This window comes from Lucilia sericata, unplaced genomic scaffold (genome assembly GCF_015586225.1).
Source record: "Lucilia sericata isolate MDLA Ls3-8-SP2 unplaced genomic scaffold, ASM1558622v1 Contig002302F_arrow, whole genome shotgun sequence".
NCBI lineage: Eukaryota > Metazoa > Arthropoda > Insecta > Diptera > Calliphoridae > Lucilia > Lucilia sericata.
The window spans coordinates 1-27,973 of record NW_023996118.1 but is presented as its reverse complement, the minus strand read 5'-3'; the positions used below and the strand labels follow the sequence as shown (position 1 = coordinate 27,973).

Genomic DNA, 27,973 nt, shown 5'->3' with positions numbered 1-27,973 from the left:
ATATTGTTTAAAAACAACTTAGCCGGATGACAGCTAATTTGAAACCATTGCAGAGATGTTGCGTTTCTCCGGCGTTAATTTTGCATAGTCTGCGAAGAACTCTGGTATACACCGAAACGAAATTTTCATATACAATTTTGCAAAATATTTATTTTGTTTTTCGTACACACAACAATTAATAAAAATTATTTATAATAGTGAATAAATTATTTGTGTATGTTTTAAAAGCATAAAATCTTTTAAATGAATAAGAAATAATGGATTTAAAAAACATTTAAAGAAAACGAATAGAGAAAAACTTTTTCACACAGTGCGAGAGAGCAATACAGAGAAAGGAAGAAGCAGAATAAGAAAAAAATATTTTTTTTTTAGTTTAATATCCACCAGCAGTCGAGTGGAGTAAAAAAAGTAAATGTAAGAAAGAAATTTGGATTTTAGAAAAACGTAAAACGTTCTTCATTTTGTTGGTATAAACAGACATAATATTGGCAAATATTGAAGAAGTGCCAGAGGAAGGCAGTAGCGGCGTCATGTGGGACTCATCAATGTTCCTCAGCACTTTGACGCCTAAGTTCTATGTGGCTTTGACGGGAACATCTAGCTTAATATCGGGACTTATATTGATATTCGAGTGGTGGTATTTTCGTAAATACGGTACTTCATTTATAGGTGAGTGCGTTAGTTGGACTGGAAAAAACTTAAAAACAAATCAAAAACTTTGTCAAAACATCTGCTTTACAATTGTTTATACCTATTTGCAGAACAAGTTTCCATCAACCACATAAGTCCTTGGATAAACGGTAGTGATTCGTCCAGTGATTCCACAACCAACGGCAGTGGCAGCAGCTCTAGCAGTGGCTCAACAAACGGTAATAACGGGACAACTGGTGTCGGTGGTGTCACTTCAGCAAATGGTCAACAAATGCCCGAATGCAAAGTATGGCGTAATCCTTTAAATCTTTTTCGTGGTGCCGAGTATCAACGTTTCTTTTGGGCGACCAGCAAAGAACCCTTGACCTACTATGACATGAATCTTTCGGCCCAAGATCATCAGACATTTTTTACGTGTGAGGGTGATGCACGCAAAGAGGAATATGAAATTATGCAAACGGCTTGGCGTGAAAGAAATCCGGTGCAACGTATTAAATCGGCCCACAATGCAATTGAAATAAATCCAGAATGTGCCCCAGCCTACATACTGCTGGCGGAAGAGGAAGCAACTACCATACTGGAGGCTGAACGTATATTGCGCACAGCTTTAAAGGTGGCCGAGCAGAATTATCGCAAATCACAACTCACACAACATCAAGGACCCATAGCAGAGGGACTGCATCGTCGAGACACAAATGTTCTTATTTATATACGGCGCCGTCTGGCGATGTGTGCCCGTAAATTGGGTAAGTTAAAAGAGGCTGCGAAAATGTTTCGCGACCTAACAAAGGAAATTCCCTCAATAATGAATGTTTTAAACATTCATGAGAATCTCATTGAAACATTATTGGAGATGCAGGCGTATGCTGATTGCCAAGCAGTATTAGCAAAGTACGATGACATCTCTTTGCCAAAATCGGCTACCATTTGTTATACAGCAGCATTGCTGAAGGCCAGAGCGGTGGCGGATAAGTTTTCACCAGATATCGCCTCCAAGAGAGGCCTGAGCCCGGCAGAAATGTGTGCCGTTGAAGCTATACATCGAGCCGTTGAGTTTAATCCTCATGTGCCGAAGTATTTACTTGAAACCAAACCTTTAATCCTGCCACCCGAACATATATTAAAGAGAGGCGATTCCGAGGCTCTGGCATATGCATTCTTCCATTTGAAACACTGGAAGAACATAGACGGTGCTTTGAATCTGCTGCATTGTACTTGGGAGGGCACATTTCGCATGCTACCGTATCCCTTAGAGCGCGGTCATCTCTTCTATCCATACCCCACATGTACAGAGTGCGCTGATCGTGAGTTGTTACCGGCCTTTCATGAAGTATCCGTTTATCCCAAGAAAGAATTACCGTTCTTTATACTTTTTACAGCGGGCTTGTGTTCTTTTACGGCCCTGCTGGCTTTGTTGACACATCAGTATCCCGAACCTATGGGTTTGTTGGCACAAACAGTACTTACCTGGATATCGTATCCATTTCAATTGCTCAAAGAACGCATTGAAGCATTTTGGCCTTGTAATCTATTGCAACATTTGTCAAGAGTTTAAACATTCTCAATACAACTCCACCACCGTCGGCGGCGATGATGACGATATAACACACGTTTATACTCTCTCGCACAATTATTATTATAATTATCGATGATAACAATTTTATAACTTTTGGTTATTTTTCAGCCATTTATTATTATTATTACATTACATACTGCATACAGGTAAACACATACATACATTGTTTGTTAGGCTTTCCGTTATTCCTTCTTATTTTTCTTGTTTTTTTTTTTTATATATATTTTACTCTAATTTAATGAAATATTTTCCTAATTTCTGAACAACACGTTCGGCTAATAATTTATTTATTTACACTAAACTAATTTTTTATTATTTTTCTTACGTTTATACCTATGAAAAATAAAAACAAAATATTTTATTTATTCCTTCTGTTGGTTTTAATTAAATTGAATATTAACGAAAAACAAAAACAAGTTTTCATTATTATTATTTAATTTAAAAAGAAAATTGAATAAATATTGTATTAAACAAAAAGAAAAACACATATTCCCAAAATAAAAGTAAATCTTAGTATTACTTCAGCAGAAATCAGCAAGTACTTATTGTTTTATTAAAAAAAATAATTATTTTACAATTTTAAAAATTTTTTAATTTTGATAAAAATTGAAATTTCCGAAAAAAATTAAATTTTTGTTTAAACATATTTTAATTATTGTTTTTTTTAATTTTGGTAAAAATTAGAATTTCTGAAAAAAGTGTAATTTTTGTTAAAATTTGAATTTTTGTTGAAAATTTGTATTTGTGGTGAAATTTCAATTTATGTTAATAATAAGAACGCAAAACGGTCCTAACTAACCAAAAATTCAAATCGCGTAATAAAGCTCGTATATTTGTCAACCTATAACAGGATGAATTTCTCAACTAGAATACTTACATACATAAGTGGTCTAGAAGTAGTGATCATGGTACTTTCCTTCGAAATTAAATACTAAAAATCGTATATCTGAGAAGCTATAACGGCTAAAACCTACGAATACATCTACTATCAAAATACTATGATTATAGATTCACCCATTTAGAATGTGCAATAAAGAATCAGTCAGTAACGCGACTCTTTTGCAAATTATTTAACAAACTTTACGGTCTGCAGCAGGCATGGAAAATTTGAAATAGTACTAACTTAAAACAAAATTAGTACTTTTTACATTTTAGAGTACTAAAGTAATTTTCCATTCGACTATAGACTAGATTATAGACTAGACTATATACTAAACTACAGACTAGACTATAGACTAGACTATACTCTAGACTATAGACTTATCTATAGACTAGACTATACGATAGACAATAGATTAGACTATAGACTAGACTATACGATAGACTATAGATTAGACCATAGACTTGACTATAGACTTGACTGTAGACTAGACTATAGACTAGACTGTAGACTATACTATAGACTAGACTGTAGACTATACTATAGACTAGACTATAGTATTGACTATAGACTATACTTCAGACTGACTACTATGTGGTTAGGTTAGGTTTACATAGGTAGCCAATTTCGGCTTTACTTGGGTCCATGTTGATCCCTTTGTAAAAATACCTGTAAGAAGAAGAAAAGAGAAGAGAGGGAGAGATAGAGGAGAGTGATAGAACAGAGACAGTTGCAAAGAGAAGGAGATGATGAGAAATGAGAAAGCCAGGGCAGCTGCCGTGGATGAGTAGTGTGAGTAATAGGATTCACACCCATTTTGACAAATTAATGAACTCTAGAAGACGTTCTAATTGAATGTTTGACAATTCGGTTAGATCACCAAAATAGGTCGATCCAAGCGTCTGAAAACGGGCCTCCGCCAAAGCAGGAAGATGAGTAATAGTCTCTTCTTCATCCTCGTTTTGACAACTCCTACAGTAATCGTTGAACGGGAGACCAATGCGTCTGGCATGGTTCCCAAATTTACAGTGGCCAGTGATTATCGATATCAGCCTACTTAACTGCGGTCTTTGGAGACCAAGAAGATATTTAGACCTTTGAGGATCCATTTGTGGCCACAGTACTCTACATGTTGAGCACGTGTGTGGACTACTGACCAAAAATTTTTAAGCTACAATAAGTACCGATTGAGTCATGGGGGTACCGAGGAATTTTTCTCTATCAAAAATTACTGAAAAAAGTACCAAAGTACTGAATTTTCCATGCCTGGTCTGCAGTAACTTTATGGAGCGTTCGTTACCACTGTCGTAAATCATTTATTACCAACTAGATAACTGTCAATTTAAATTTCTTATCATCTAACAGCTATTTATTGTAGTTTACAATTAGCGTAGATGCAAAAAAAATGTCAATACAAATTTTTAGTTATCATTGATCTGGGAACTGAAACGTTACTATATGTGATTTTGAAATACTTAGTTAAAATTTGCTCGTATTTATTAAAGTTTTTTTCCTTTTAGAGAAAATACATTTTTCATGTAAATCCTCAATAATGCAGAGAACAAGTGTAAATACTAGCTCCACAACCGATATTGAGGAAAATTTGTACAAAGAAAAACTACCAAATGTGAAATCGACCTTAAAATTTGCTGCCAAGTATTGCTGCTCAATATCGAGAAAAATTCCCATTATCTCTTGGTTGCCGAAATATGAAAAAAGTTTTATATTCGCAGATTTTATAGCCGGTTTTACGGTGGGTCTAACTATGATACCGCAAGGCATTGCCTATGGTGTAGTGGCTGGTCTGGAACCACAATATGGCTTATATTCGGCGTTTATGGGTTCTTTTATGTACATTATATTTGGTTCCTGTAAAGATGTTACTATAGCCACCACTGCAATTATGGCCTTAATGGTCCATCCCTATGCTGTCTTAAGTCCAGAATATACTGCTATGATAGCCTTTTTCACGGGATGTATTGTATTAGCATTGGGTCTTTTAAATCTGGGGGTGCTAGTAAGATTTATATCAATACCCGTTATTATAGGTTTTACCACAGCTGCCGCCATAACGATAGCTAGTGCTCAAATTAATAATATTTTCGGCATAAAAGCTCCTTCAAATGATTTAATACCAGCTTGGAAATATTTCTTTATACACCTTAATGACATTGGTTGGAATGACGCAGTATTGGGTTTAGTTACTTTAGCCTTATTGTTGGTCATGAAGAAAGTCAAGGATATACCTTTTGGTAATCGAACCTTTTGGAAATATGTTTCTTTGTCTCGCAATGCAATGGCTGTTATAGTTGGTACTTTCTTGGCTTATATCTTAAGTCGTGATGGCACTCAAACCTTTAAAGTAACTGGTAATATCACAGCCGGTTTGCCGCCATTTAAGGTGCCGCTAACAGGTACCACTGTCAATGGAACCGAAGTAACTTTAAAGGAAATGATGAATACGGTGGGTGCCTCATTTGCTTCCATACCTTTGGTGGCCATTTTAGAGGTGGTAGCTATAGCTAAAGCATTTTCCAAGGGAAAAATTGTGAACGCTTCACAGGAAATGATTGCTTTGGGTATGTGTAATATAATGGGTAGTTTTGTGTCGTCAATGCCAGTTACCGGCTCATTTACACGCACAGCCGTTAATAATGCCAGTGGCGTTAAGACAACTTTGGGTGGTTTGGTAACTGGAAGTTTGGTATTAATGGCTTTAGCGTTTCTAACCCAAACATTCTATTATATACCTAAAGCTACTTTGTCGGCCATTATAATTGCTGCCATGATATCACTGTTGGATGTGGAGAAAATTCATGATACTTGGAGATCAAAAAAGAAGGATTTCTTACCATTTTTGGTAACTCTGTTTGTTTGCCTATTTTGGAGTTTGGAATATGGTATTTTATGTGGTATTGCCTCCAATCTTTTCTACATTCTATATAGTAGTGCTAGGCCCCAACTACGGCTATATATTTATAAATTATTGGATTATGAATTTGCTATGGTTGATGTTAAACAAAAGCTGGACTATGCCTCAGCCGAATATCTTAATGAAAAGGTGCTACATTTTGTTAATTTACACCAAAAACATGATATACATTTAGTCGTTATCAACGGCCGGGAAATTAATAGTATTGATTATACAGTCGCTGCAAATATTGTGTCTTTAAGAGAAGATTTAAAAGTATTAAACTGTGATATGATCTGCTGGAATTGGAATATATCATCAGCTGGTGTAGTTTGTCGTTTAAATAATAAAATGCGTGATATGTTTAAGTTTCACAAATCATTAGAGGAAACTATTGAGGAATATCTAAAAAACCATTATACAAATGCCTCTGAGGCAACATTGTATTCGGTGTCATAACTAAGTCAAACTAAGTGAAATAGAATAAATAAGGTTATGGTTTGAATTGAGTTTTCAGAATATTCAAAACAAACTTGCATACAGTTTGTTTTCAGGTCATTAAAATATAAAATTAATTTTTGTAATAAATTGTATATATAAAAAAATGTTGGTGTCATTTCTTTCGAACATTACTTTGCATATTGTTGTCGGAAAGAGCCATTAATAAATAAATATTTTTCAAAAATAATTCAACGTTAAAATTATTATTTAAAAAAAAATAAAATCAAAATGTTTAAAAAAATATTTCAAATTTTTAACGTTTGAATAATTTTTTTAATTCTTAAAAAATAAAAAAAAAAAATCAAAAGGAAAAAAGAAATACAACAAATACGTTTCAGAAACTTTATTACGCTTTAGTTCTTAACATTAAATAATTAAAGCCTACATGGCCAACTAAATACATGTTAGAAAATATCGATATATATATGTATGTATGTAGTATATCGTTAAAAACATTCGAAATACTTTATTCTGATAGACTAAAATTTGAAAAATTGTTAAAATGGGATTTAGTTATATTGCTTATAAATACATTAATATGTAAATAGTTACTTATGATTTAAATATCAAAATTGTCATGATAAAAATTTGAGTCAAATTTTTGTGTGTTAGTAAAAGCTTTTAAGGCACTTTTTTGTGTTATATATATATATTTATAGGTTCTTAAGGCACCTTTATAGTAAATATACGTACATGTATATAGAATTTATAATTGACATATGTAGAACATACCCTGACAATCAGGACATCTCTTAGATAATTCATAGGGATTATTTGGATTTAATGATAGATAAAATTTCCTAATAGCTTGTTTAATTTCAGAGCCTTTTCTTGAAATGTATTCATAGCTTAAATCATGAAAATTCTTTGTAACATATATTAATATACGATATAAAACTGATTCTGTGGGTATAAATAATCTCAAAACTTTTTGAATCTCATTTAGGAAATTTTCTATAAATTCTTTAGCTAATTCCATCAAATATCTCAATACTTGCTCTTGTAAATGGTCGGCCATAGTTAAAATAACATCTTTAAATTTATAACCATCGGCAATATTATCCATAAACATATTGCCGTACTGCTGTAGCATTATGACAACACCATTTGGTAAGGCAACTGCAAGATTACGCAAAATAGATATAGCATTTTGGGATTGCTTTAGGGGATTCAAGGGATCTTGATTCATATCAATATTTTGTTCAACAATTCCCGTTGAATACAGTAATCTGGCCATTTTAGGAGTTTGTGTTGTATAGGTATCGGAATTATGTGTAGAGGGTATGGGCTGTGTAACTTGCTCCAATATATTAGGCCCCTTTTGATGTTGTACACTTTGTCTTAGCACAGATGTTTCGACGGGTAATTCGTTATTCAAAACCACCCCCTTACCACTTTCACCAAAAGCTGGTCGTACACTTTTTTTATTCAATTGTTTGTTAATTTTAAATAAATCATTTAAATATTGTCGATCGGGAATCTCATTAACACCACGTATAATATCCATTTTACCTTGAGTATTGCCACGTATGCGTACAGTTTCTTTTGACATTTTATCAAAGATTTTTCTGCAAGCAAAGTTTTCAATCGAAATATTTATCGATGTGCTATTATACTCTACTTACCTTTGACGATTACTTAAAGTTTCACGATAGGATTGTATAGATTTGACACGAGCATCATTTGCGATTTGTGAAGCCAATTGAAAGTTATAGAGTGAATGTGTAAATAACACCAAAGATGCTGATAACTGTAGAACATCTAGCGATGAAATTTTTTCATCATCGTTATATTTCTGCATAAACAATATAGGTATTTATTCGCTAAATATTTTTTTGTACTAGCATATAATTTTACTTACAAATATTAGATCTAAAACACCATTTGCTACACCACTACCGGATAGAACAATTGATGTTATATTAATGCCATTAACAAAAACTTCTATACCCTATTTTAACAAAAAGAAAACTAAAATAAAACTAATTATTTCAAATGAAAATTAAAACAGCTTACCGCAGTAGCTTTACCAGCTGCCGCCATTGACGTCATAGCGGTCGTGGCACCAGCTGCAGCCACACCTACCGCACCACCCACCATTCCCAGATAACTGCCTCTAGCTTGGCTATCTTTTATACTTATAGACTGTTCATGCTTCGCACGATCAGACAAATTCAATGCTGAAGTTATGGATGTAAACGCCCCAACGCCTAAACCAATTATACCAGCTGCAGCTACAATAGGAGCTGCTACGGGCAAAGCTAAAGCTGCTAAAGGCACGCAAGCTGCTCCAATGCCCACTACCGCTGAACCAGTTTGTGCCATATTCATAAATTTAGCACCTGCTGTCCCACTGGGTGTACAATAGATGTCCAATATAACATCATTATATTTATCAAAGTTATAAATACCATGGCGTGGTGCAATCATTGTACCAGCCGGCAAAACATTTTCATTTACAAAAGATTTCCAGTTCTGATAAACTCTGCCGGTTTCGTCCACATAAATCATACAGCATTTGCTACTATCGGAGTTGTCTTGTTAACAAAAAAAAAAAAAAAAGAAAATAATTTAAGTTATAAAAGTGTTTAGTTATTGATTTCAAAAACCTACTATCGCATTTTTTACAGCGAAATACCGGATGACATGAAAATTCAGTGGATTCGGGTGCAGTGTTGAAATCTTCATCTTTAGTTACCATCACATAAAATATATAAGTAATGGATGAGCGATTTGTGTATTTTCCTAAATAAAAGTAGACACTTGCATTAGTGAAATATGGAAATAATCGAAACAAAAGTTTTAACTTACTTTGAGCCCATACACTTTCGAAAATGGTCATTCTAAGTTTTTCAATTGACTTTTGTCCCTTTTCTTGATCGGGTATTAATTGTTTTATTTTTTCCTTCATAACATCAGCATCATTATATCCCAGGCTAATGAAAAATATATAGAAAAATATGTATTTAAAATATGTATGTATTTATAGTAGATACATACATAGTTTTTAAATTTATTATTTCTATGTGCAGTGCAGTCTAAGGTCTAGTCTATTGACAAGTCGAGTTTATAATCTAGTCTTTAATATAGTCTATTGTCTAGTCTATAGTCTAGTAAATAGTCTAGTCTATAGTCTAGTCAATAATCTAGTTTATAGTCTAGTCTATAGTTTAGTCTATAATCTTGTCTAGTCTATAGTGTATTCCAAGTCTAATCTTATAGTTCAGTCTATAATCTAGTCAATAGCCTAGTCTATAGTCTAGGCTATTGTCTAGTCTATAGTAGAATTTAGAATTTTCTCTATGGAAGTAATGAAAAAGATTATTTTTACTCAGGCATGTCATAGAAGGAATGCGCTTTTTTTTTATTAAAATAAATATATGTTTTATTAATTTAAATAAATATATGTTAAATTAATTTTCAAATGAGTTTGTTGTGCTAAATCATAACAAACAATGCCAATCTGACGTTTTTAGAACAATTTAATTGAAATATTTCGAAAATAAACATTTGTACTTTTTTTTTACTCAATTGTACGGCTTTTTTAACTACGATGTAAGTTTTTTGCCGATATCAAATCTGGCAAGCCTAGTATAGACTCTAGAGTCTATGTATCTATAGTTACATATATGGTCTACAAATTATCGATACCCACACTAACACAGTGAAATCGTTTTAAAAAAGTTATTAATCAAAATTATTTGCAATAATCTACATACATTAAGATATAAATGTATATACATTAGGATGGCCCGTTTGTATAGAGAGAAATAAGAAATAGATATAGAGAAAAATTAAAAAAATTTAAAACTTTTGCAATACCACAAACGTGTTTCATACGATATTGAAATCACCTTTTAAAGACTTTCAAATTATACCAAATTTGCGTATATTTTCTTAGCTAGAGAAATATGAAAAATCTAAAAAAAGGTCCTTTTTATTCTTTGATCCAGCTCAACAAATATTGATGTCAGGACAAACATTTTAAGAAATTGTATCTTAGAATGAACTAAATTTTTTTTTTCGGTGGAAACATCAGCCAAATCTTTAATAGGCTACCCTAATATTAATACACGTATGTATGTACATACATATGTACATATGTATGTATGTAAATATGTATCACGCTACGTATTTTTTGCACTTATTTTAATGTACTAATCATTAGAAAACAATTAATACAGCGTAATAAATAACACAAATAACTTACAGATCCCATATGATTTTATCTTGGAAACCACAATTTTGGGCCAACTCCTGCTGTGCTTCTTTTATTGTTTTTTTACGAGAACTTATTGCCGGCAGTTCTTGTGCTGTAATTTCAATTTCAGGCTCCTCCACAATATTTCTCTCTAAATTACCCACAACATTCTCTTCAGATGGTGGCGGTCGAGATATTCCACTCAATAACTCTTCCAATTGGACGACATTCAAAGTATCAATTGCAACCATTTCAACTATATCGACTTGCTTAGAACCCAATAATGCAATCAAAACATTTTCCATTTCCACACGACTACCTTCTCGAGAGAGCTGGTGTTCCAACATTAATTCTTCGAGTTGTTGCAAGGAAAGCGCTGAAACATCCATAGATTTAACAATGGGAATCTTATCACTTCCAATGTCTTTACGCAATTGTTCCTTTGACATCATACTGTCTACTGTACTACTGATCGTCTGTGGCTGTTGTGATGATATGGGGTTCAATTTATAGACTATTTTCTTCCACATGGCAACAAAGGAGGGGAACCCCAAAATTATGAAAGAAAAAGAATGGAAGAAATGAAAATTGGTGGTTGTTAATGTTATTGGTTACTTGGTTAATCAGCTGCCGGGCAGATAACCAAGTCGATTCAAAATTAACGACGCCGTCAAAGTCTATTTTGCTAGGCGGCTTCGTCAAATTTTATTAACATGCCTTTTCACATACAAAAACATAAGTAAGTTTTTGGAATTAGATTATTAGAATTAGAATTAGATTATTGAATTACGATTTCAAAATAAGAATATAATAAATATCAAAAAAAAAAAAAAACAAAATATTTATGTATTCTACTGGATAAAAAACTGAACTTCAATGATCACCTGTCTGGCTTTGATCTTGTTTATGAAAAGATAAATAAAATAATAACAAATTTTAACAGAAAATGTGAATTGTCCAGGTATAGTCACATTAATGAACTGCTTTCAGCATAATTTTATTCCGCTAACATAATAATTCCTAAGCTTTTCATAAAGGTTTTTTTTAATTTTTTTTTTATTTTTTTATTTAATTAAAACACTTATGTTATAAATAATTTATTTTTTAAATAACAAAGTTGAAAAGGATTTTAATTTTCCTAAACTCTTTAGAAATTAAGAATACTGTAAAGCAACAATTTATAATAAATATATAATTAAATATCAAATGTAGCTGATAATCTCTGCTTAAAAGTAATATTATTCATTTCAATTTATCAGGATTTAAAAAAATGGATGCTTAAAGAAAATTAGTCACAAAAAATAGTTGAAATTTTTATTTTGAAAATGAGATTTTTTTTGAAATTTAATTTCTTTTTAGATTTATTTGCTTTCATTTGATAGCAGCATTACAATCATTCAAGTCGAAAAGTTGAAGTCGACTATTATCTTCCAAAAATGTCGAAAAGTCGACTTTGTAAATAAAAGTCGAAAAGTTGGAAAAAGTCGGTAAAAGTTGGAAAAAGTCGGAAAAAGTCGTAACAAGTCGAAAAAGGTCGAAGTCCAAATAAGTGGAAAAAAAAGTCAAAAACTCTAAAATAGTGGGAAAAGTCAAAAAAAAGTAAAAAATTCTAAAATAGTCGGAAAAATTCGAAAATAGTCGGAATAACACGAAAAAAGCCAAAAACAGTTTAAAAGTCGCCTTTTAAGTTTCAACTATAGAACCCTATTTTCTGGTGTGAAAGCATTTTTAAATTATTAACTTGTTACAGGGTGTAATGTAAGTAATATACATACAAATTTGTAAGCTTATTTTTTTAAGTGTAAAATACAACCCTGCTGTTAAACACAGCTCAATAGTGAAATAGAAAAAAAACAGGTTCATTCATTCTTTTAAAATTTTATTTGTTGTGTTGGAGACTTGGATGAGCAACCCAAAAAGTAATAATAATAAATATTGAAAAATAAATGAAAAATCTATTAAAATAAATTAAAAAATACTTGAAAAAACAAAAAACCTAACAAAGTGTAAGTATTTAAAACGAATAACAAAGGAATTCATATCAAATGTAAACAAATTAAAATTTCCAATACGAATTGGACGCCACACCCTAAATTAAGCCAAGCTTTATACATAGGGGAGTGTCCATTGTAAAAAAGTGTCAATTTTAAACTAAAATGAAGAATTATTAAATAAAAAAAAAACTAAATACAAACAATTTTGTAAATTTTCTTTTACTATAGAGATTTCAACCTAAAGGTCTGTAACAAAATAGGTTTTATGGAAAATATACCTAAATGCGTGCTGTTGTTATGGTGAAACGTGTGTCGTCGTCACAAATTCATGTTCATGTCAATTTCTTAATGCCTGCTGTTTAGCATTATATGAAGAAAAGTCTGAGTGTTTGAAAAATAAAAGAAATTCACAAGTTTTTCCAACTATTTACCACAGTGTCTTGGAAAAATCTCTTTATATTAGTCTTCTGCTTACAAGACTATGTCAACACTCGAAGAACGTACAGCTTACAAAGATAATCCCTTCTTTACTGGTCATATTTATGGTAATTTTTCACCATTTTATGTGACCATAGCTGTATGTACCGTCGTACTCGGTTCGATAATCATTTTAAATATAATCTTTGGTTGCTGTTCGAAACATCGTCAGTATTGGCAGGATAGACATACCGGCAATCGTTGGCTTGTATCCATTTGGTCAGCAACTCCACATAATCAACCACCATTGGATTTTACTGAACTAAAAGACGCTAAATATTTTCAAAGTTTACAGGTAAGTTTTTATAAAAAGAAATTACAAAATTAAATTTGTACAATCGATTCAAAATCAACCTCTGAATCGTTTAATCTATTTCCGTTTATGTGTCCATGTAAATCTTGTGCCCACACTACAGGTCGTAATTTTGGCACATATACACAAGTATCACGATTAAATTCTACATAAATAACTCTACCAAAATTTATTTATCTGTTACCCTTGTCCATATATAACCACTCTTTCAGAAAAGCATTATTTTTTGTTAATGAATTGTTCAAATATTTCGGAATTAAGAAAATAAATAATACACATATTTAACATACTCACTACTGGTGTAGGGTATCATATGATCGGTCATGCCGGACTATACATTCTTACCTGTTTATTGATTATATTACTTTTTGCCACAGCCTGCTCCCCGTCTTTTTAGCGAAGATATTGAAGCCCAAATAGAAGACGTGCCCATACATCATCAGTATCAACAAAGACCTACCCGCCCCGAAGGCAGAGGTTTACATCAGCAAAGACAGCGTGAAGAATACGTTGAATTACATACCAAACGAGAAAGCGATATTTAATTTTTTTTTATTTTTGTTTGTTTATTTAAAAATGGCTTTTATTATTTTATATCCAGCTGTAGCTGCTTTAGCTTTATTCATTGTGGGTGTTATTATTATAATGTTACGTTTTGGACCACGACTCTGTGGTCTAAGACATCATGCCTTGCCCGACAGTGAAGAGTATCGTGAGCGTGCCTACGATCATGAAATCAGTTATGCTTGATATATATAATTTACAAGTTTTATTTAAATTTTTAAATTATTTCAATACTACTTTTATCCCTCCATTTTGTTTTAATGTTTTTTAAGTGCCTTTTTATAAATAAACTATTCTTGTAAGCAGCTTTGTTAGAATTTAAGTGGAAGAGAGCGAAGAAACAGTTTTTTTCTTAAGTATTGATATATTATCTGCTTTTATTTAAATGTTTCTCAGCTTTTAAATTAAAATTTTGGCAATTAGTTTTTTTGTTTCAGAATGTTATGAAAGTAATTTTCAATTATGTATTTGTTTTTACTCAATTTTAAAGAAATTTCCTAAGCAGATTGATTCTCTTAAATTCTAATTTGTTTTCAACAACTGCTTATTAGGTATTATTTATCTTAAATGTATTTACATTATTTATATTTGTAGCATTTATATAAAAATCCATTCCGTCCAGTTTAAATTTAACAAAAAAAATTTTAAACCTTCACAAATTATAGTAGTAAGCCTAACATATCACATTGATTTACATTATGTATTTTTACAAATTTACTAAAATATTTTTATATGTATGCCCTATTTGCGGTATATATTTTTATTAAATATATTTTATATGTATTTTACGAATAAAAAATAAAATTATGTACTAAATATAATAATACATACTATAAAATTGTTTATATTATTCTTTCTATCGACAATCGAATGTAATTTGTTTCTCTAGGTAAAGTAAAATCCCAGCAAAACTTGGTAATGAATTGTACTTACATAACCACTTACTTTTCAATGACTACTACTTACCGTCTGCATCATTTTCAAGTACTTTTATAATTACTTACATATAATCTAGGAACTCTTTTTTCGATTCGAATTTAAATGCAGAATAGGGGTGATTGATTACTCTATGTATTACCCTTTTTACTAGCCTATATACTACTATATGGACTACTCTATTGACTTATATATGGATTAACACGTGGACTAGACTATTGACTATCTCATAAAGGCCTGCACAAGACAACAATAATACGACAATTTGTTAAAAATTTCATCATAAGCACACGAAATTTTTTTTTTAGCAAATTGTCGCATTATTGTTGTCTTGTCCAGGCCTTTTCTATCTAAGTACTGGTCTATGGTCTAGTCTATGGATTATGTAATCTATTGAAGTCTATGGGCTAGTCTATGAATTATTCTATTATCAAGTCTATTGACTAGCCTATGGTCAACTTTATTGCCTCAACTAGTGATCAATCTATTAATAAGTCAATTGTGCGCCATCATAAGCACACGAATTTTTTTTAGCAAATTGTCGCATTATTGTTGTCTTGTCCAGGCCTTTACTATCTAAGTATTGGGGTATGGTCTAGTCTATGGATTATGTAATCTATTGAAGTCTATGGGCTAGTCTATGAATTATTCTATTATCAAGTCTATGGTCAACTTTATTGCCTCAACTAGTGATCAATCTATTAATAAGTCAATTGAATAGCCTATGGACTAACTATACACTTACTAGTCTATAGATAACTCTATATTCTAGTCTAAGCATTATTTTATTCACTAGCCTGTTGACTTTAAGTATAATATATACTAGACTAGTCCATGGAGTAGTCAATGAACTGTAGACTAGATTATATATGATCTACATATGTATATATACTCTATGTACTATTTTATATACTAGTCTATTGACTAAGCTTTTAAGCTATTTACTGATTAGTATATTAAATAATCTATGTATTACACTATTGACTAGTCTGTGAATTATTCTATCGACTAGTTTTTTTGATTTCTCTGTGGATTGCACTATTGACTAGTATATGGATTATACAATTGATTAGTGTACTGACTGTTCTTTGAACAAGTCTATTGACGTGTCTATGGACACTAAGCAATAGACAAGTGCATAGACCAGACTATTTATAATGGACTTCATTAGTCTATGGACTAAACTATTGAGTTCTTTTCGACTAGTCTATTAACTAGTCTGTGGAATACACCATTGACTAGTCTATAGACTAGTCCTTGGGTTAGTCTATAGATAAGTCTATTGACTAGTCTATAGATAAGTCTATTGACTAGTCTATGGATTAGTTTATTGACAAGTCTATGAATTAGTGTATAGACTGGTCTATTAACTAGTCTATTGTATAGACAAGTAAATAGAGTAGTCTATACACTAGCCAATTGACTGTGAACTTGTCTATATACTAGTCCATGATATAATCCAAGGATTAATCAACTGAACTGTTTATGAATTAGTCTATCAATTAGTTTACTGACTAGTCCATTGACTGGTACTGTGAAATTTTTCGATGCCAAAAAGTACTGACAAAAGTATAGTACTGAAGTTTTGCATGCCTGATATTTTCTCTAAACCTTCTCTTTACTGAGGGTGCAGTCTTCGAATGTCTAATTTTTCTATTTGAGAATTCCATTTACAAAGTCAAACAATTGTAATTCTATTCGAAAGCATCTCTGTACCGAATATATAAAATTTCTTTAAGGCAATTTATAAACAATTATTCACCGTTAGTTTTTTCCCTTTTATCACAGGGAATTTATTATTCAGAATAGACTTGAATATCTTCCGTACTAAAGGAACCGGAAACACATTGAGTGTGAACGTAGCTTAAATGTAAAACAAGTAAGAAAGTATAGTCGGACGTGGCCGACCATATGATACCCTACACCAGTTATGAATATTAAATGTGATTTAGTTTTCATAATAAAGCATTTATCTTCATTATTTCCTTGTTCCGATACATTTAAACAATTTATGGATGAAAAACTAATTTTCTGAAAGAGGCTTTATATGGGGCTAGGGCCAAATATGGACCAAGCCCTATAAAATTTTGTGAATATATTTATATTTACATAATATTTTATTGTGCTGAATTTCATCGCGATATTTGTGTTTATAAGTTAATTTGGGACATTCAAGTAATTTTCTGAAGGGGACTTTGTATGGGAGCTAGGGTCAAGTGGGGCCCGATCTTTATGAAATTTGGCAGGGTCATCAAGACTTCTATAATAGTTGTGCCGTATTTAATCGATATATCTGTATATTTAACATAATTATGAGCTCAGAAGCCCTTTTCGGGGGGTTCTATTCTATGGGGGCTAGGTGAAATAATGGACCGATTTTAACCATTTTCAATAGGCTTCGTCCTTGGGTCGAATAAAACGTGCGTGCCATATTTCATCCAATTATCTTGAAAATTGCGACCTATACCTTGCGCACAAGGTTTACATGGACAGCCAGCAAGCCAGACGGACGGACGGACATAGCTTAATCGACTCAGATACTTTAAGGTGGGTCTAGGACGAATATTTTTGTATGTTACAAACATCAGCACAAATCCAATATACCCTCCGCACTAAAGTGGTGTAGGGTATAAATACAACGTTACAAAAACCTTTTTTTATATAAAACACACATACTTTCTTTTAGTTTTATTTAATAGTTTATTTAATTTATTTTTCTTGTGTTTTTATTTATACTGGCTTTTAGTTTAGGTTGTCGATAAGTTTATTAAGCAGTTTATTTGTTTTTGCATATAAATTCATAAATTGTGATTGCTTTTAGTATTTGTGGTGTTTTTTTATATATTTTATTTTAATTGTTTGTTTAACTATTTTATAAAATAATAATTATTATGTTTTTTTTTGTCATATTAATAAGAAATATTACTTATATTATTTAACTAAATATATAAAGTTTCAAAATTAACATGCAGTAATAACATTTTTTATATAGAACAAAATTATAAATTCTTTTTCTTTTAATAATTAAAAAAAAAGTATTCAACTGTTGTAAGGGTTGTTTAACACTTTTAATTCTTTTATATTTTTTGCAGTATTATAGATTTTTTTATTAATATTTTAGGGATAATTTCAATTACTAAACAGTTTTGTTTTATTTTGTTTTATAACGTTTTTCTTTATAAAGTTAGTTTAATGTTTATAAATTATTATATAAATGCAAGTTTAACTTGTTTAAATTTTAAATAATTTTTTTTTTATATTTTTTTAACTTTAATAAATCATTTGTTTTCTTAATAAGTTAGTAAATTATTTAATAAAATTTTTTTATAAATAAATTAAATTTAAATTTAATTAACTTTTCTTTATAATAATTGTTTTGTTTTTGCAAATAAAAGGCACTTTTAAAGTATTTTTCTTGTTTAAATTTAAAATTTTCAAAAACAATTAAATGTCAAAGCTGGGGTTAGACTGTTTAGTGGCTAATTTTTGCTTTCGTATAAAATTTGCAGTAAAAAATTTTTTAAGTTTTTTATTGTTTTTGTGTAAATTTAATTAATTATTGTATAAATTTTCCTTCTAACAGACTTTATAAGGTTTTCTAAAAAGTTTTTGTTTATTATTTTATATTACTTTTGTTTTGTTTTGTTTTTGTATATGTTTTGTATATGTAGTTATTAATTACTATAGCTAATTAAGGTGACCATGCAAAATTATTTGAAAACCAGAGGGGGATATCTTTATTATATTTCCATTTAAAATTAATGTTTTTGTTAAAAACTTTCTGTTTTGTGTTGCAAATATTTGAAAAGTTTATAAGGTTAAAATTTAGCATTTTTGTCACTTTTAGTTTAGTTCAATTGTTTTAATATGCTTGTATAATGTATAATATTAGACTAACTAGAAAAGCTTATTGGTTTTATATTTTTATATATGTATGTATATATTTTGTATAATAAAAAACATTTTATCAAATTTCTTTATTGGCTAAAAAAATGGGGGTTTCTAATTTATATGAACGCCTCTTACAAAAATCTTATACATTTCATAAATACTTATGTAAACATTACATTTATGTTTAAACATATATGTAATTTAAACATTTCTAAATGATTTTCATATAAAAATTCTTTTCTCTGAATTGTTCAGCTGCATTAGTAAGATTTTAATTTGTTATAAATCTTTTTAGCGACACAATACAATTATTTTTCCTTAGAGTCGTCCTGATTTATACATTTTCTGAATATATCGAAGTAAATTTCTCCTTTTAAATACTTTATGTGTGTGTGTGTTTTTTTGTTTAAATGCTCTAGTTTATGGCTATAAAAAAATTCTGTTTTTAAAATTTATATTTAGTTTAATTTGACCTTTTTGGAATAGATAAAAAAATGTTGAAGTTGTTATTAATAACACAGCCCAATAAAGTTTTAAACCAGAAAACTAAAGTATACTTTTCTAAAGGATTGATTAGCGCTGAATCCGAATTTGACGAATCAGAAATGATGCATCTTATTAGGTTTTCCAGCTTTCGTGTCATGAAGTCAAATTTGAGATGCCATAACAATGCCAAGCAGGCTATAGTTTAGGCTACAGTTTAGTCTATAGTATAGTCTATTGTCTTGTCTATAGTCTAGTCTATAGTCTAGTCTATAGTCTAGTCTAGTCTATAGTATAGTCTATAGTCTAGTCTATAGTCTAGTCTAGTCTATAGTCTAGTCTATAGTCTAGTCTATAGTCTAGTCTATAGTCTAGTCTATAGTCTAGTCTATAGTCTAGTCTATAGTCTAGTCTATAGTCTAGTCTATAGTCTAGTCTATAGTCTAGTCTATAGTCTAGTCTATAGTCTAGTCTATAGTCTAGTCTATAGTCTAGTCTATAGTCTAGTCTATAGTCTAGTCTATAGTCTAGTCTATAGTCTAGTCTATAGTCTAGTCTATAGTCTAGTCTATAGTCTAGACTATAGACTAGACTATAGACTAGACTATACTATAGACTATAGACTATAGACTAGACTAGACTATAGACTAGACTATAGACTAGACTATAGACTAGACTATAGACTAGACTAGACTATAGACTAGACTATAGACTAGACTATAGTCTAGTCTATAGTCTAGTCTAGTCTATAGTCCAGTCTATAGTCTAGTCTACAGTCTTGTCTATACTCTAGTATAGTCTATAATCTAGTCTAGTCTACAGTCTAACTAGTCTATAGCCTAGTCTATAGTCTAATCTATAGTCTAGTCTATAGCCTAATCTATAGTCTAGTCTAGTCTATAGTATAGTCTATAGTATAGTCTATAGTCTAGTCTATAGTCTAGTCTATAGTCTAGTCTATAGTCTAGTCTATAGTCTAGTCTATAGTCTAGTCTATAGTCTAGTCTATAGTCTAGTCTATAGTCTAGTCTAGTCTATAGTCTAGTCTATAGTCTGGTCTATAGTCTAGTCTAGTCTATAGTCTGGTCTATAGTCTAGTCTGCTAGTCTATAGTCTGGTCTATAGTCTGGTCTATAGTCTGGTCTATAGTCTAGTCTATAGTCTAGTCTATAGTCTAGTCTATAATCTAGTCTATAGTCTAGTCTATAGTCTAGTCTATAGTCTAGTCTATAGTCTAGTCTATAGTCTAGTCTATAGTCTAGTCTATAGTCTAGTCTATAGTCTAGTCTATAGTCTAGTCTGTAGTCTAGTCTATAGTCTAGTCTATAGTCTAGTCTATAGTCTAGTCTATAGTCTAGTCTATAGTCTAGTCTATAGTCTGGTCTATAGTCTGGTCTATAGTCTGGTCTATAGTCTAGTCTATAGTCTAGTCATAGTCTAGTCTATAGTCTAATCTATAGTCTAGTCCATAGTCTAGTCTATAGTCTAGTCTATAGTCTAGTCTATAGTCTAGTCTATAGTCTAGTCTATAGTCTAGTCTATAGTCTAGTCTATAGTCTGGTCTATAGTCTAGTCTATAGTCTAGTCTATAGTCTAGTCTATAGTCTAGTCTATAGTCTAGTCTATAGTCTAGTCTATAGTCTAGTCTATAGTCTAGTCTATAGTCTAGTCCATAGTCTAGTCTATAGTCTAGTCTATAGTCTAGTCTGTAGTCTAGTCTATAGTCTAGTCTATAGTCTAGTCTATAGTCTAGTCTATAGTCTAGTCTATAGTCTAGTCTATAGTCTAGTCTATAGTCTAGTCTATAGTCTAGTCTATAGTCTAGTCTATAGTCTAGTCTATAGTCTAGTCTATAGTCTAGTCTATAGTCTAGTCTATAGTCTAGTCTATAGACTAGTCTATAGTCTAGTCTATAGTCTAGTCTATAGTCTAGTCATAGTCTAGTCTATAGTCTAATCTATAGTCTAGTCTATAGTCTAGTCCATAGTCTAGTCTATAGTCTAGTCTATAGTCTAGTCTATAGTCTAGTCTATAGTCTAGTCTATAGTCTAGTCTATAGTCTAGTCTATAGTCTAGTCTATAGTCTAGTCTATAGTCTAGTCTATAGTCTAGTCTATAGTCTAGTCTATAGTCTAGTCTATAGTCTAGTCTATAGTCTAGTCTATAGTCTAGTCTATAGTCTAGTCTATAGTCTAGTCTATAGTCTAGTCTATAGTCTAGTCTATTGTCTAGTCTATAGTCTAGTCTATAGTCTAGTCTATAGTCTAGTCTATAGTCTAGTCTATAGTCTAGTCTATAGTCTAGTCTATAGTCTAGTCTATAGTCTAGTCTATAGTCTAGTCTATAGTCTAGTCTATAGTCTAGTCTATAGTCTAGTCTATAGTCTAGTCTATAGTCTAGTCTATAGTCTAGTCTATAGTCTAGTCTATAGTCTAGTCTATAGTCTAGTCTATAGTCTAGTCTATTGTCTAGTCTATAGTCTAGTCTATTGTCTAGTCTATAGTCTAGTCTATAGTCTAGTCTATAGTCTAGTCTATAGTCTAGTCTATAGTCTAGTCTATAGTCTAGTCTATAGTCTAGTCTAGTCTATAGTCTAGTCTATTAGTCTACAGTCTAGACTATAGTCTAGTCTATAGTATAGTCTATAGTATAGTATGGTCTATAGTCTAGTCTATACTGCTCTAACCTTTAAAAAAGTATACTTTGATCTCTGGATTTCGATTTTTTCAAATTTTGTTGGCCAGTGTTATTTTTTCGTTAAATACCTCAACTTACTTGAGACTTAAAAAAAAAATATTTACCAAATATTCAAAATTTCATTTTTTTTTTTTTTTAAATTTGGCCATAAATCCTGTACAAAATTTGTTACAAAAAATTCATTACACAATAACTTAAATATAAATTCATTTAATTTGTTTTTCAAATCATTTATTTAAATAAAAAATTTTAAAAAAATATTCTTTCTTTTAGTTACATATTTTGCAAATAATTTTGTTTAAATATAGATTTTGATTTTATAAATTAAAGCTGCTCAAAATATACAATTCTTGTTATTAGTAGTAATATAAAATTGGTCTTATTTCATATTCATTTAATGTATGTATGTATTGTATATATATGTATGTAAGTAGTATATTTGTATATATATAAAAAAACTTCATATTTCTTTACTAGCAAGAAATAAAAAAAAAAAAAAATAAAAAAAAACATATTATTAAATTAAAACAAATTTTCAAAATTGCAATTTTGAAATCGAAACCCTGATTACATTTTAATAATAATTTTTTAAAAAACAATTGTTAGATAAGAATACTTCTTCTGTTAAAATACATGATTTAGTAAATAATAATAGAAATTTTGTTGTTGTGTTCGTTCATCTTCCTTGGAGTGCGCATCAACACCTCCTCCATGTATTTGCGATTTATGTTTAATAGTATTTTTATTGTTGTTATTATTATTTTCGTTGTTATTGCTACTTTTATTATCATCGAAAAAGACATTTGTGAATATTATAAATACAAGAGCTAAATAGACGCATAATATTATAATAACAGCAATATGATTTGTACAACAACAACAACTTTGTTTAGTTGACAAATTATTAATGCTACTACCTTGACGTAAATTACTACGTGACGTAGCCATCAAATTACTACGTCGATTGATAAGCGGTGCTGGGGGTCCATTGTTGTTTATTAGTAAAGTATTATTGCTGCTACTGGTGCCGTTGGTGTTATTGTGGTTGTTAAGTTGGCTGTTGCCATGGCCATTTTTAATAGTTTTCTTATTTTGATGCCATTGCTGACATTGGTGGTGTTCGTGGTATTGTTGTTGTTGTTAACATTATTATTACTATTGGCCTTATTCTTACTGGCAACAGTTGTATTCATTCCCTATTATATAACCGCATTCTCTACATAATTAGCAGGCAACATACCAGTTTTACCTGTACGTTCCACACGACCAGTCATCCAGGCCCGAATCAATTGATTCCACTTCGAATATAATATCACCTTCACGGAAACTAACTTCATCAACATCCTGAGCTTCGTAATCGTATAGAGCACGATAAACCCGCTAAAAGAGAAAAATAAACAATTAGATCTAGTTGAGTTTTATATAACTTCAAGTTCTAGTTCAATTCTGTGTCTAGACTAGTTCTAGTTGAGTTCTAGTTAATTTCTAGTTCAGTTCTAGTTCAGTTCTAGATCAGTTCTAGTTCAGTTCTAGTTCAGTTCTAGTTCAGTTCTAATTCAGTTCTAGTTCGTTCTAGTTCAGTTAGTTCAGTTCTAGTTCAGTTCTAGTTCAGTTCTAGTTCAGTTCTAGTTCAGTTCTAGTCTAGTTCAGTTCTAGTTCAGTTCTAGTCAGTTCTAGTTCAGTTCTAGTTCAGTTCTAGTTCAGTTCTAGTTCAGTTCTAGCTCAGTTCTAGTTCAGTTCTAGTTCAGTTCTAGCTCAGTTCTAGTTCAGTTCTAGTTCAGTTCTAGTGCAGTTCTAGTTCAGTTCTAGTTTAGTTCAGTTCTAGTTCATTTCTAGTACAGTTCTAGTTCAGTTCTAGTTCAGTTCTAGTTCAGTTCTAGTTCAGTTCTAGTTGAGTTCTAGTTAAGTTCTAGTTCAGTTCTAGTTCAGTTCTAGTTCAGTTCTAGTTCAGTTCTAGTTCAGTTCTAGTTCAGTTCTAGTTCAGTTCTAGTTCAGTTCTAGTTCAGTTCTAGTTCAGTTCTAGTTCAGTTCTAGTTCAGTTCTAGTTCAGTTCTAGTTCAGTTCTAGTTCAGTTCTAGTTCAGTTCTAGTTCAGTTCTAGTTCAGTTCTAGTTCAGTTCTAGTTCAGTTCTAGTTCAGTTCTAGTTCAGTTCTAGTTCAGTTCTAGTTCAGTTCTAGTTCAGTTCTAGTTCAGTTCTAGTTCAGTTCTAGTTCAGTTCTAGTTCAGTTCTAGTTCAGTTCTAGTTCAGTTCTAGTTCAGTTCTAGTTCAGTTCTAGTTCAGTTCTAATTCAGTTCTAGTTGAGTTCTAGTTGAGTTCTAGTTAAGTTCTAGTTCAGTTCTAGTTCAGTTCTAGTTCAGTTCTAGTTCAGTTCTAGTTCAGTTCTAGTTCAGTTCTAGTTCAGTTCTAGTTCAGTTCTAGTTCAGTTCTAGTTCAGTTCTAGTTCAGTTCTAGTTCAGTTCTAGTTCAGTTCTAGTTCAGTTCAGTTCAGTTCAGTTCTAGTTCAGTTCTAGTTCAGTTCTAGTTCAGTTCTAGTTCAGTTCTAGTTCAGTTCTAGTTCAGTTCTAGTTCAGTTCTAGTTCAGTTCTAGTTCAGTTCTAGTTCAGTTCTAGTTCAGTTCTAGTTCAGTTCTAGTTCAGTTCTAGTTCAGTTCTAGTTCAGTTCTAGTTCAGTTCTAGTTCAGTTCTAGTTCAGTTCTAGTTCAGTTCTATTCAGTTCTAGTTCAGTTCTAGTTGAGTTCTAGTTAAGTTCTAGTTCAGTTCTAGTTCAGTTTTCTAGTTCAGTTCTAGTTCAGTTCTAGTTCAGTTCTAGTTCAGTTCTAGTTCTTCTAGTTCAGTTCTAGTTCAGTTCTAGTTCAGTTCTAGTTCAGTTCTAGTTCAGTTCTAGTTCAGTTCTAGTTCAGTTCTAGTTCAGTTCTAGTTCAGTTCTAGTTCAGTTCTAGTTCAGTTCTAGTCAGTTCTAGTTCAGTTCTAGTTCAGTTCTAGTTCAGTTCTAGTTCAGTTCTAGTTCAGTTCTAGTTCAGTTCTAGTTCAGTTCTAGTTCAGTTCTAGTTCAGTTCTAGTTCAGTTCTAGTTCAGTTCTAGTTCAGTTCTAGTTCAGTTCTAGTTCAGTTCTAGTTAGTTCTAGTTCAGTTCTAGTTCAGTTCTAGTTCAGTTCTAGTTCAGTTCTAGTTCAGTTCTAGTTCAGTTCTAGTTCAGTTCTAGTTCAGTTCTAGTTCAGTTCTAGTTCAGTTCTAGTTCAGTTCTAGTTCAGTTCTAGTTCAGTTCTAGTTCAGTTCTAGTTCAGTTCTAGTTCAGTTCTAGTTCAGTTCTAGTTCAGTTCTAGTTCAGTTCTAGTTCAGTTCTAGCTCAGTTCTAGTTCAGTTCTAGTTCAGTTCTAGCTCAGTTCTAGTTCAGTTCTAGTTCAGTTCTAGTGCAGTTCTAGTTCAGTTCTAGTTTAGTTCAGTTCTAGTTCATTTCTAGTACAGTTCTAGTTCAGTTCTAGTTCAGTTCTAGTTCAGTTCTAGTTCAGTTCTAGTTCAGTTCTAGTTCAGTTCTAGTTGAGTTCTAGTTAAGTTCTAGTTCAGTTCTAGTTCAGTTCTAGTTCAGTTCTAGTTCAGTTCTAGTTCAGTTCTAGTTCAGTTCTAGTTCAGTTCTAGTTCAGTTCTAGTTCAGTTCTAGTTCAGTTCTAGTTCAGTTCTAGTTCAGTTCTAGTTCAGTTCTAGTTCAGTTCTAGTTCAGTTCTAGTTCAGTTCTAGTTCAGTTCTAGTTCAGTTCTAGTTCAGTTCTAGTTCAGTTCTAGTTCAGTTCTAGTTCAGTTCTAGTTCAGTTCTAGTTCAGTTCTAGTTCAGTTCTAGTTCAGTTCTAGTTCAGTTCTAGTTCAGTTCTAGTTCAGTTCTAGTTCAGTTCTAGTTCAGTTCTAGTTCAGTTCTAATTCAGTTCTAGTTGAGTTCTAGTTGAGTTCTAGTTAAGTTCTAGTTCAGTTCTAGTTCAGTTCTAGTTCAGTTCTAGTTCAGTTCTAGTTCAGTTCTAGTTCAGTTCTAGTTCAGTTCTAGTTCAGTTCTAGTTCAGTTCTAGTTCAGTTCTAGTTCAGTTCTAGTTCAGTTCTAGTTCAGTTCTAGTTCAGTTCTAGTTCAGTTCTAGTTCAGTTCTAGTTCAGTTCTAGTTCAGTTCTAGTTCAGTTCTAGTTCAGTTCTAGTTCAGTTCTAGTTCAGTTCTAGTTCAGTTCTAGTTCAGTTCTAGTTCAGTTCTAGTTCAGTTCTAGTTCAGTTCTAGTTCAGTTCTAGTTCAGTTCTAGTTCAGTTCTAGTTCAGTTCTAGTTCAGTTCTAGTTCAGTTCTAATTCAGTTCTAGTTCAGTTCTAGTTGAGTTCTAGTTAAGTTCTAGTTCAGTTCTAGTTCAGTTCTAGTTCAGTTCTAGTTCAGTTCTAGTTCAGTTCTAGTTCAGTTCTAGTTCAGTTCTAGTTCAGTTCTAGTTCAGTTCTAGTTCAGTTCTAGTTCAGTTCTAGTTCAGTTCTAGTTCAGTTCTAGTTCAGTTCTAGTTCAGTTCTAGTTCAGTTCTAGTTCAGTTCTAGTTCAGTTCTAGTTCAGTTCTAGTTCAGTTCTAGTTCAGTTCTAGTTCAGTTCTAGTTCAGTTCTAGTTCAGTTCTAGTTCAGTTCTAGTTCAGTTCTAGTTCAGTTCTAGTTCAGTTCTAGTTCAGTTCTAGTTCAGTTCTAGTTCAGTTCTAGTTCAGTTCTAGTTCAGTTCTAGTTCAGTTCTAGTTCAGTTCTAGTTCAGTTCTAGTTCAGTTCTAGTTCAGTTCTAGTTCAGTTCTAGTTCAGTTCTAGTTCAGTTCTAGTTCAGTTTTAGTTCAGTTTTAGTTCAGTTCTAGTTCAGTTCATTTATAGTTCAGTTCTAAACCGATTCAAGCCCTTTTTAAAAAAATTTTAACTTACCAAACTTTGTTTCGACTGTTTTTGCTGTACACTGTGATGTATTTGTTGTTGTTGCTGTTGAACTGCTGGCATATGTTGATAATATTGTTGCTGTTGTTGTAAATGATGTTGTTGTTGTGCTGCTGCTGTTTGTAATTGTGTTCAGCTGACAAAGAACCATAAATACCATTAACGGGATCAATATCGGCTACCGAACCAATACGTTTTGGATAAGAATTATTAACTGAATACAGCAAAATAAAGAAAAACGTCAAATAAAAAGCGAACATAAATAAATTGAGAAAATTAAATAAAATTAGAGAAGCTGTTTAAAATAAATACAATACACTCGGTTTGACCAGATAAGACTGAAAGAAATAACCTAAGCATACAAAATCGTGACTTTTTGTCAAAAATGTTAATCTATTTGGAGGAATTTAAAAGATATCAATAATACAAAATAATATTATTGTCCCACTTTGGTCGCAATTGAATACTGTGCCTGCAATGATTTGGATATTTCATCAATAAATGAAACAAATTATGTAATATGTTTAGTACCTAAATCTTGAAATACAGTAATTTTCAATTTAAATTAAAAGAATAATTAAATTAATTAGAACAAAATTGATTAAGCAAATGCATACAATTAAACAAATTATACAAAAAGCTTCAAAACACAGCTACACATAAAGCGAAGTAGTGATGGAATAATATGCTTAGTGGTAAAATAAATAATTCAAGCTGATTTATGTTTAATTCTATGTTTACTCAAAATAATGTTTAAATCCATAGAGTTAATTTTTCTTCAACGAAAATATTATAAAGTTTTGTAAAATTATTTAAAGAAATCCAAAACTGTTTTGGGTAATATGTATAAAGGGATTTTAAATTATTACTAAATCAACTTTATAAATCGAGAGGAATATTAATATTATATAAATATAATTATGCCAATATTCATGATCAATTTCATACTGTCTGATTTCATGATGTCAAATGAATTTGCC

At 31.3% G+C, this 27,973-nt stretch overlaps 6 protein-coding genes across 7 annotated transcripts; 4 read left to right on the top strand and 2 right to left on the bottom strand.

Moving 5' to 3' along the window:
• The first annotated feature begins 72 nt into the window (after positions 1-72).
• On the top strand, positions 73-2,595 carry LOC119613782 (protein ST7 homolog). 2 transcript variants are annotated; one of them, XM_037969824.1, is made up of 3 exons: positions 73-408; positions 478-669; positions 762-2,595. In XM_037969824.1, the coding sequence occupies exons 2-3, from the start codon at positions 531-533 to the stop codon at positions 2,204-2,206; spliced, it is 1,584 nt and encodes a 527-aa protein (XP_037825752.1). In that variant the 5' UTR covers positions 73-408; positions 478-530; the 3' UTR covers positions 2,207-2,595. The 2 variants fall into 2 exon arrangements, with proteins under 2 accessions (XP_037825752.1, XP_037825751.1); XM_037969823.1 differs by having other exon boundaries at positions 73-414.
• A 1,901-nt stretch (positions 2,596-4,496) lies between these two features.
• Positions 4,497-6,667, top strand: LOC119613779 (sodium-independent sulfate anion transporter-like). Its single transcript, XM_037969821.1, has 2 exons — positions 4,497-4,567; positions 4,628-6,667. The coding sequence occupies exon 2, from the start codon at positions 4,660-4,662 to the stop codon at positions 6,475-6,477; it is 1,818 nt and encodes a 605-aa protein (XP_037825749.1). The 5' UTR covers positions 4,497-4,567; positions 4,628-4,659; the 3' UTR covers positions 6,478-6,667.
• A 180-nt stretch (positions 6,668-6,847) lies between these two features.
• LOC119613781 lies at positions 6,848-11,341 on the bottom strand. The gene is made up of 7 exons (XM_037969822.1): positions 10,730-11,341; positions 9,331-9,455; positions 9,133-9,264; positions 8,536-9,056; positions 8,381-8,470; positions 8,145-8,314; positions 6,848-8,087 (listed from the first exon to the last, which is right to left on the bottom strand). The coding sequence occupies exons 1-7, from the start codon at positions 11,248-11,250 to the stop codon at positions 7,226-7,228; spliced, it is 2,421 nt and encodes an 806-aa protein (XP_037825750.1). The 5' UTR covers positions 11,251-11,341; the 3' UTR covers positions 6,848-7,225.
• Positions 11,342-12,562: 1,221 nt separating this feature from the next.
• On the top strand, positions 12,563-14,885 carry LOC119613785. Its single transcript, XM_037969828.1, has 3 exons — positions 12,563-12,726; positions 12,943-13,486; positions 13,882-14,885. The coding sequence occupies exons 2-3, from the start codon at positions 13,196-13,198 to the stop codon at positions 14,047-14,049; spliced, it is 459 nt and encodes a 152-aa protein (XP_037825756.1). The 5' UTR covers positions 12,563-12,726; positions 12,943-13,195; the 3' UTR covers positions 14,050-14,885.
• LOC119613786 lies at positions 13,928-14,407 on the top strand. The gene has a single exon (XM_037969829.1). The coding sequence runs from the start codon at positions 14,081-14,083 to the stop codon at positions 14,252-14,254; it is 174 nt and encodes a 57-aa protein (XP_037825757.1). The 5' UTR covers positions 13,928-14,080; the 3' UTR covers positions 14,255-14,407.
• Positions 14,886-23,218: 8,333 nt separating the features above from the next.
• Positions 23,219-27,207, bottom strand: LOC119613775 (LIM and SH3 domain protein Lasp-like; the record flags this gene model as incomplete). The annotated part of the gene is made up of 3 exons (XM_037969814.1): positions 23,219-23,455; positions 26,985-27,109; positions 27,151-27,207. Coding segments are annotated over 3 exons (317 nt in total), but the record flags the coding sequence as incomplete, so codon positions are not given.
• Between the last annotated feature and the right edge of the window lie 766 nt (positions 27,208-27,973).

Coding starts and splice junctions, on each gene's coding strand:
- LOC119613779 (XM_037969821.1), top strand. CDS start 4,660: ATGCAGAGAACAAGTGTAAATACTAGCTCCACAACCGATATTGAGGAA.
- LOC119613786 (XM_037969829.1), top strand. CDS start 14,081: ATGGCTTTTATTATTTTATATCCAGCTGTAGCTGCTTTAGCTTTATTC.
- LOC119613785 (XM_037969828.1), top strand. CDS start 13,196: ATGTCAACACTCGAAGAACGTACAGCTTACAAAGATAATCCCTTCTTT. Junction 13,487..13,881: donor AATATTTTCAAAGTTTACAG/GTAAGTTTTTAT, acceptor TTTTTGCCACAG/CCTGCTCCCCGTCTTTTTAG.
- LOC119613781 (XM_037969822.1), bottom strand. CDS start 11,250: ATGTGGAAGAAAATAGTCTATAAATTGAACCCCATATCATCACAACAG. Junction 9,456..10,729: donor GATAAAATCATATGGGATCT/GTAAGTTATTTG, acceptor ATTTTTCATTAG/CCTGGGATATAATGATGCTG. Junction 8,471..8,535: donor CAGCTGGTAAAGCTACTGCG/GTAAGCTGTTTT, acceptor TTGTTAAAATAG/GGTATAGAAGTTTTTGTTAA.
- LOC119613782 (XM_037969824.1), top strand. CDS start 531: ATGTGGGACTCATCAATGTTCCTCAGCACTTTGACGCCTAAGTTCTAT. Junction 670..761: donor ATACGGTACTTCATTTATAG/GTGAGTGCGTTA, acceptor ACCTATTTGCAG/AACAAGTTTCCATCAACCAC.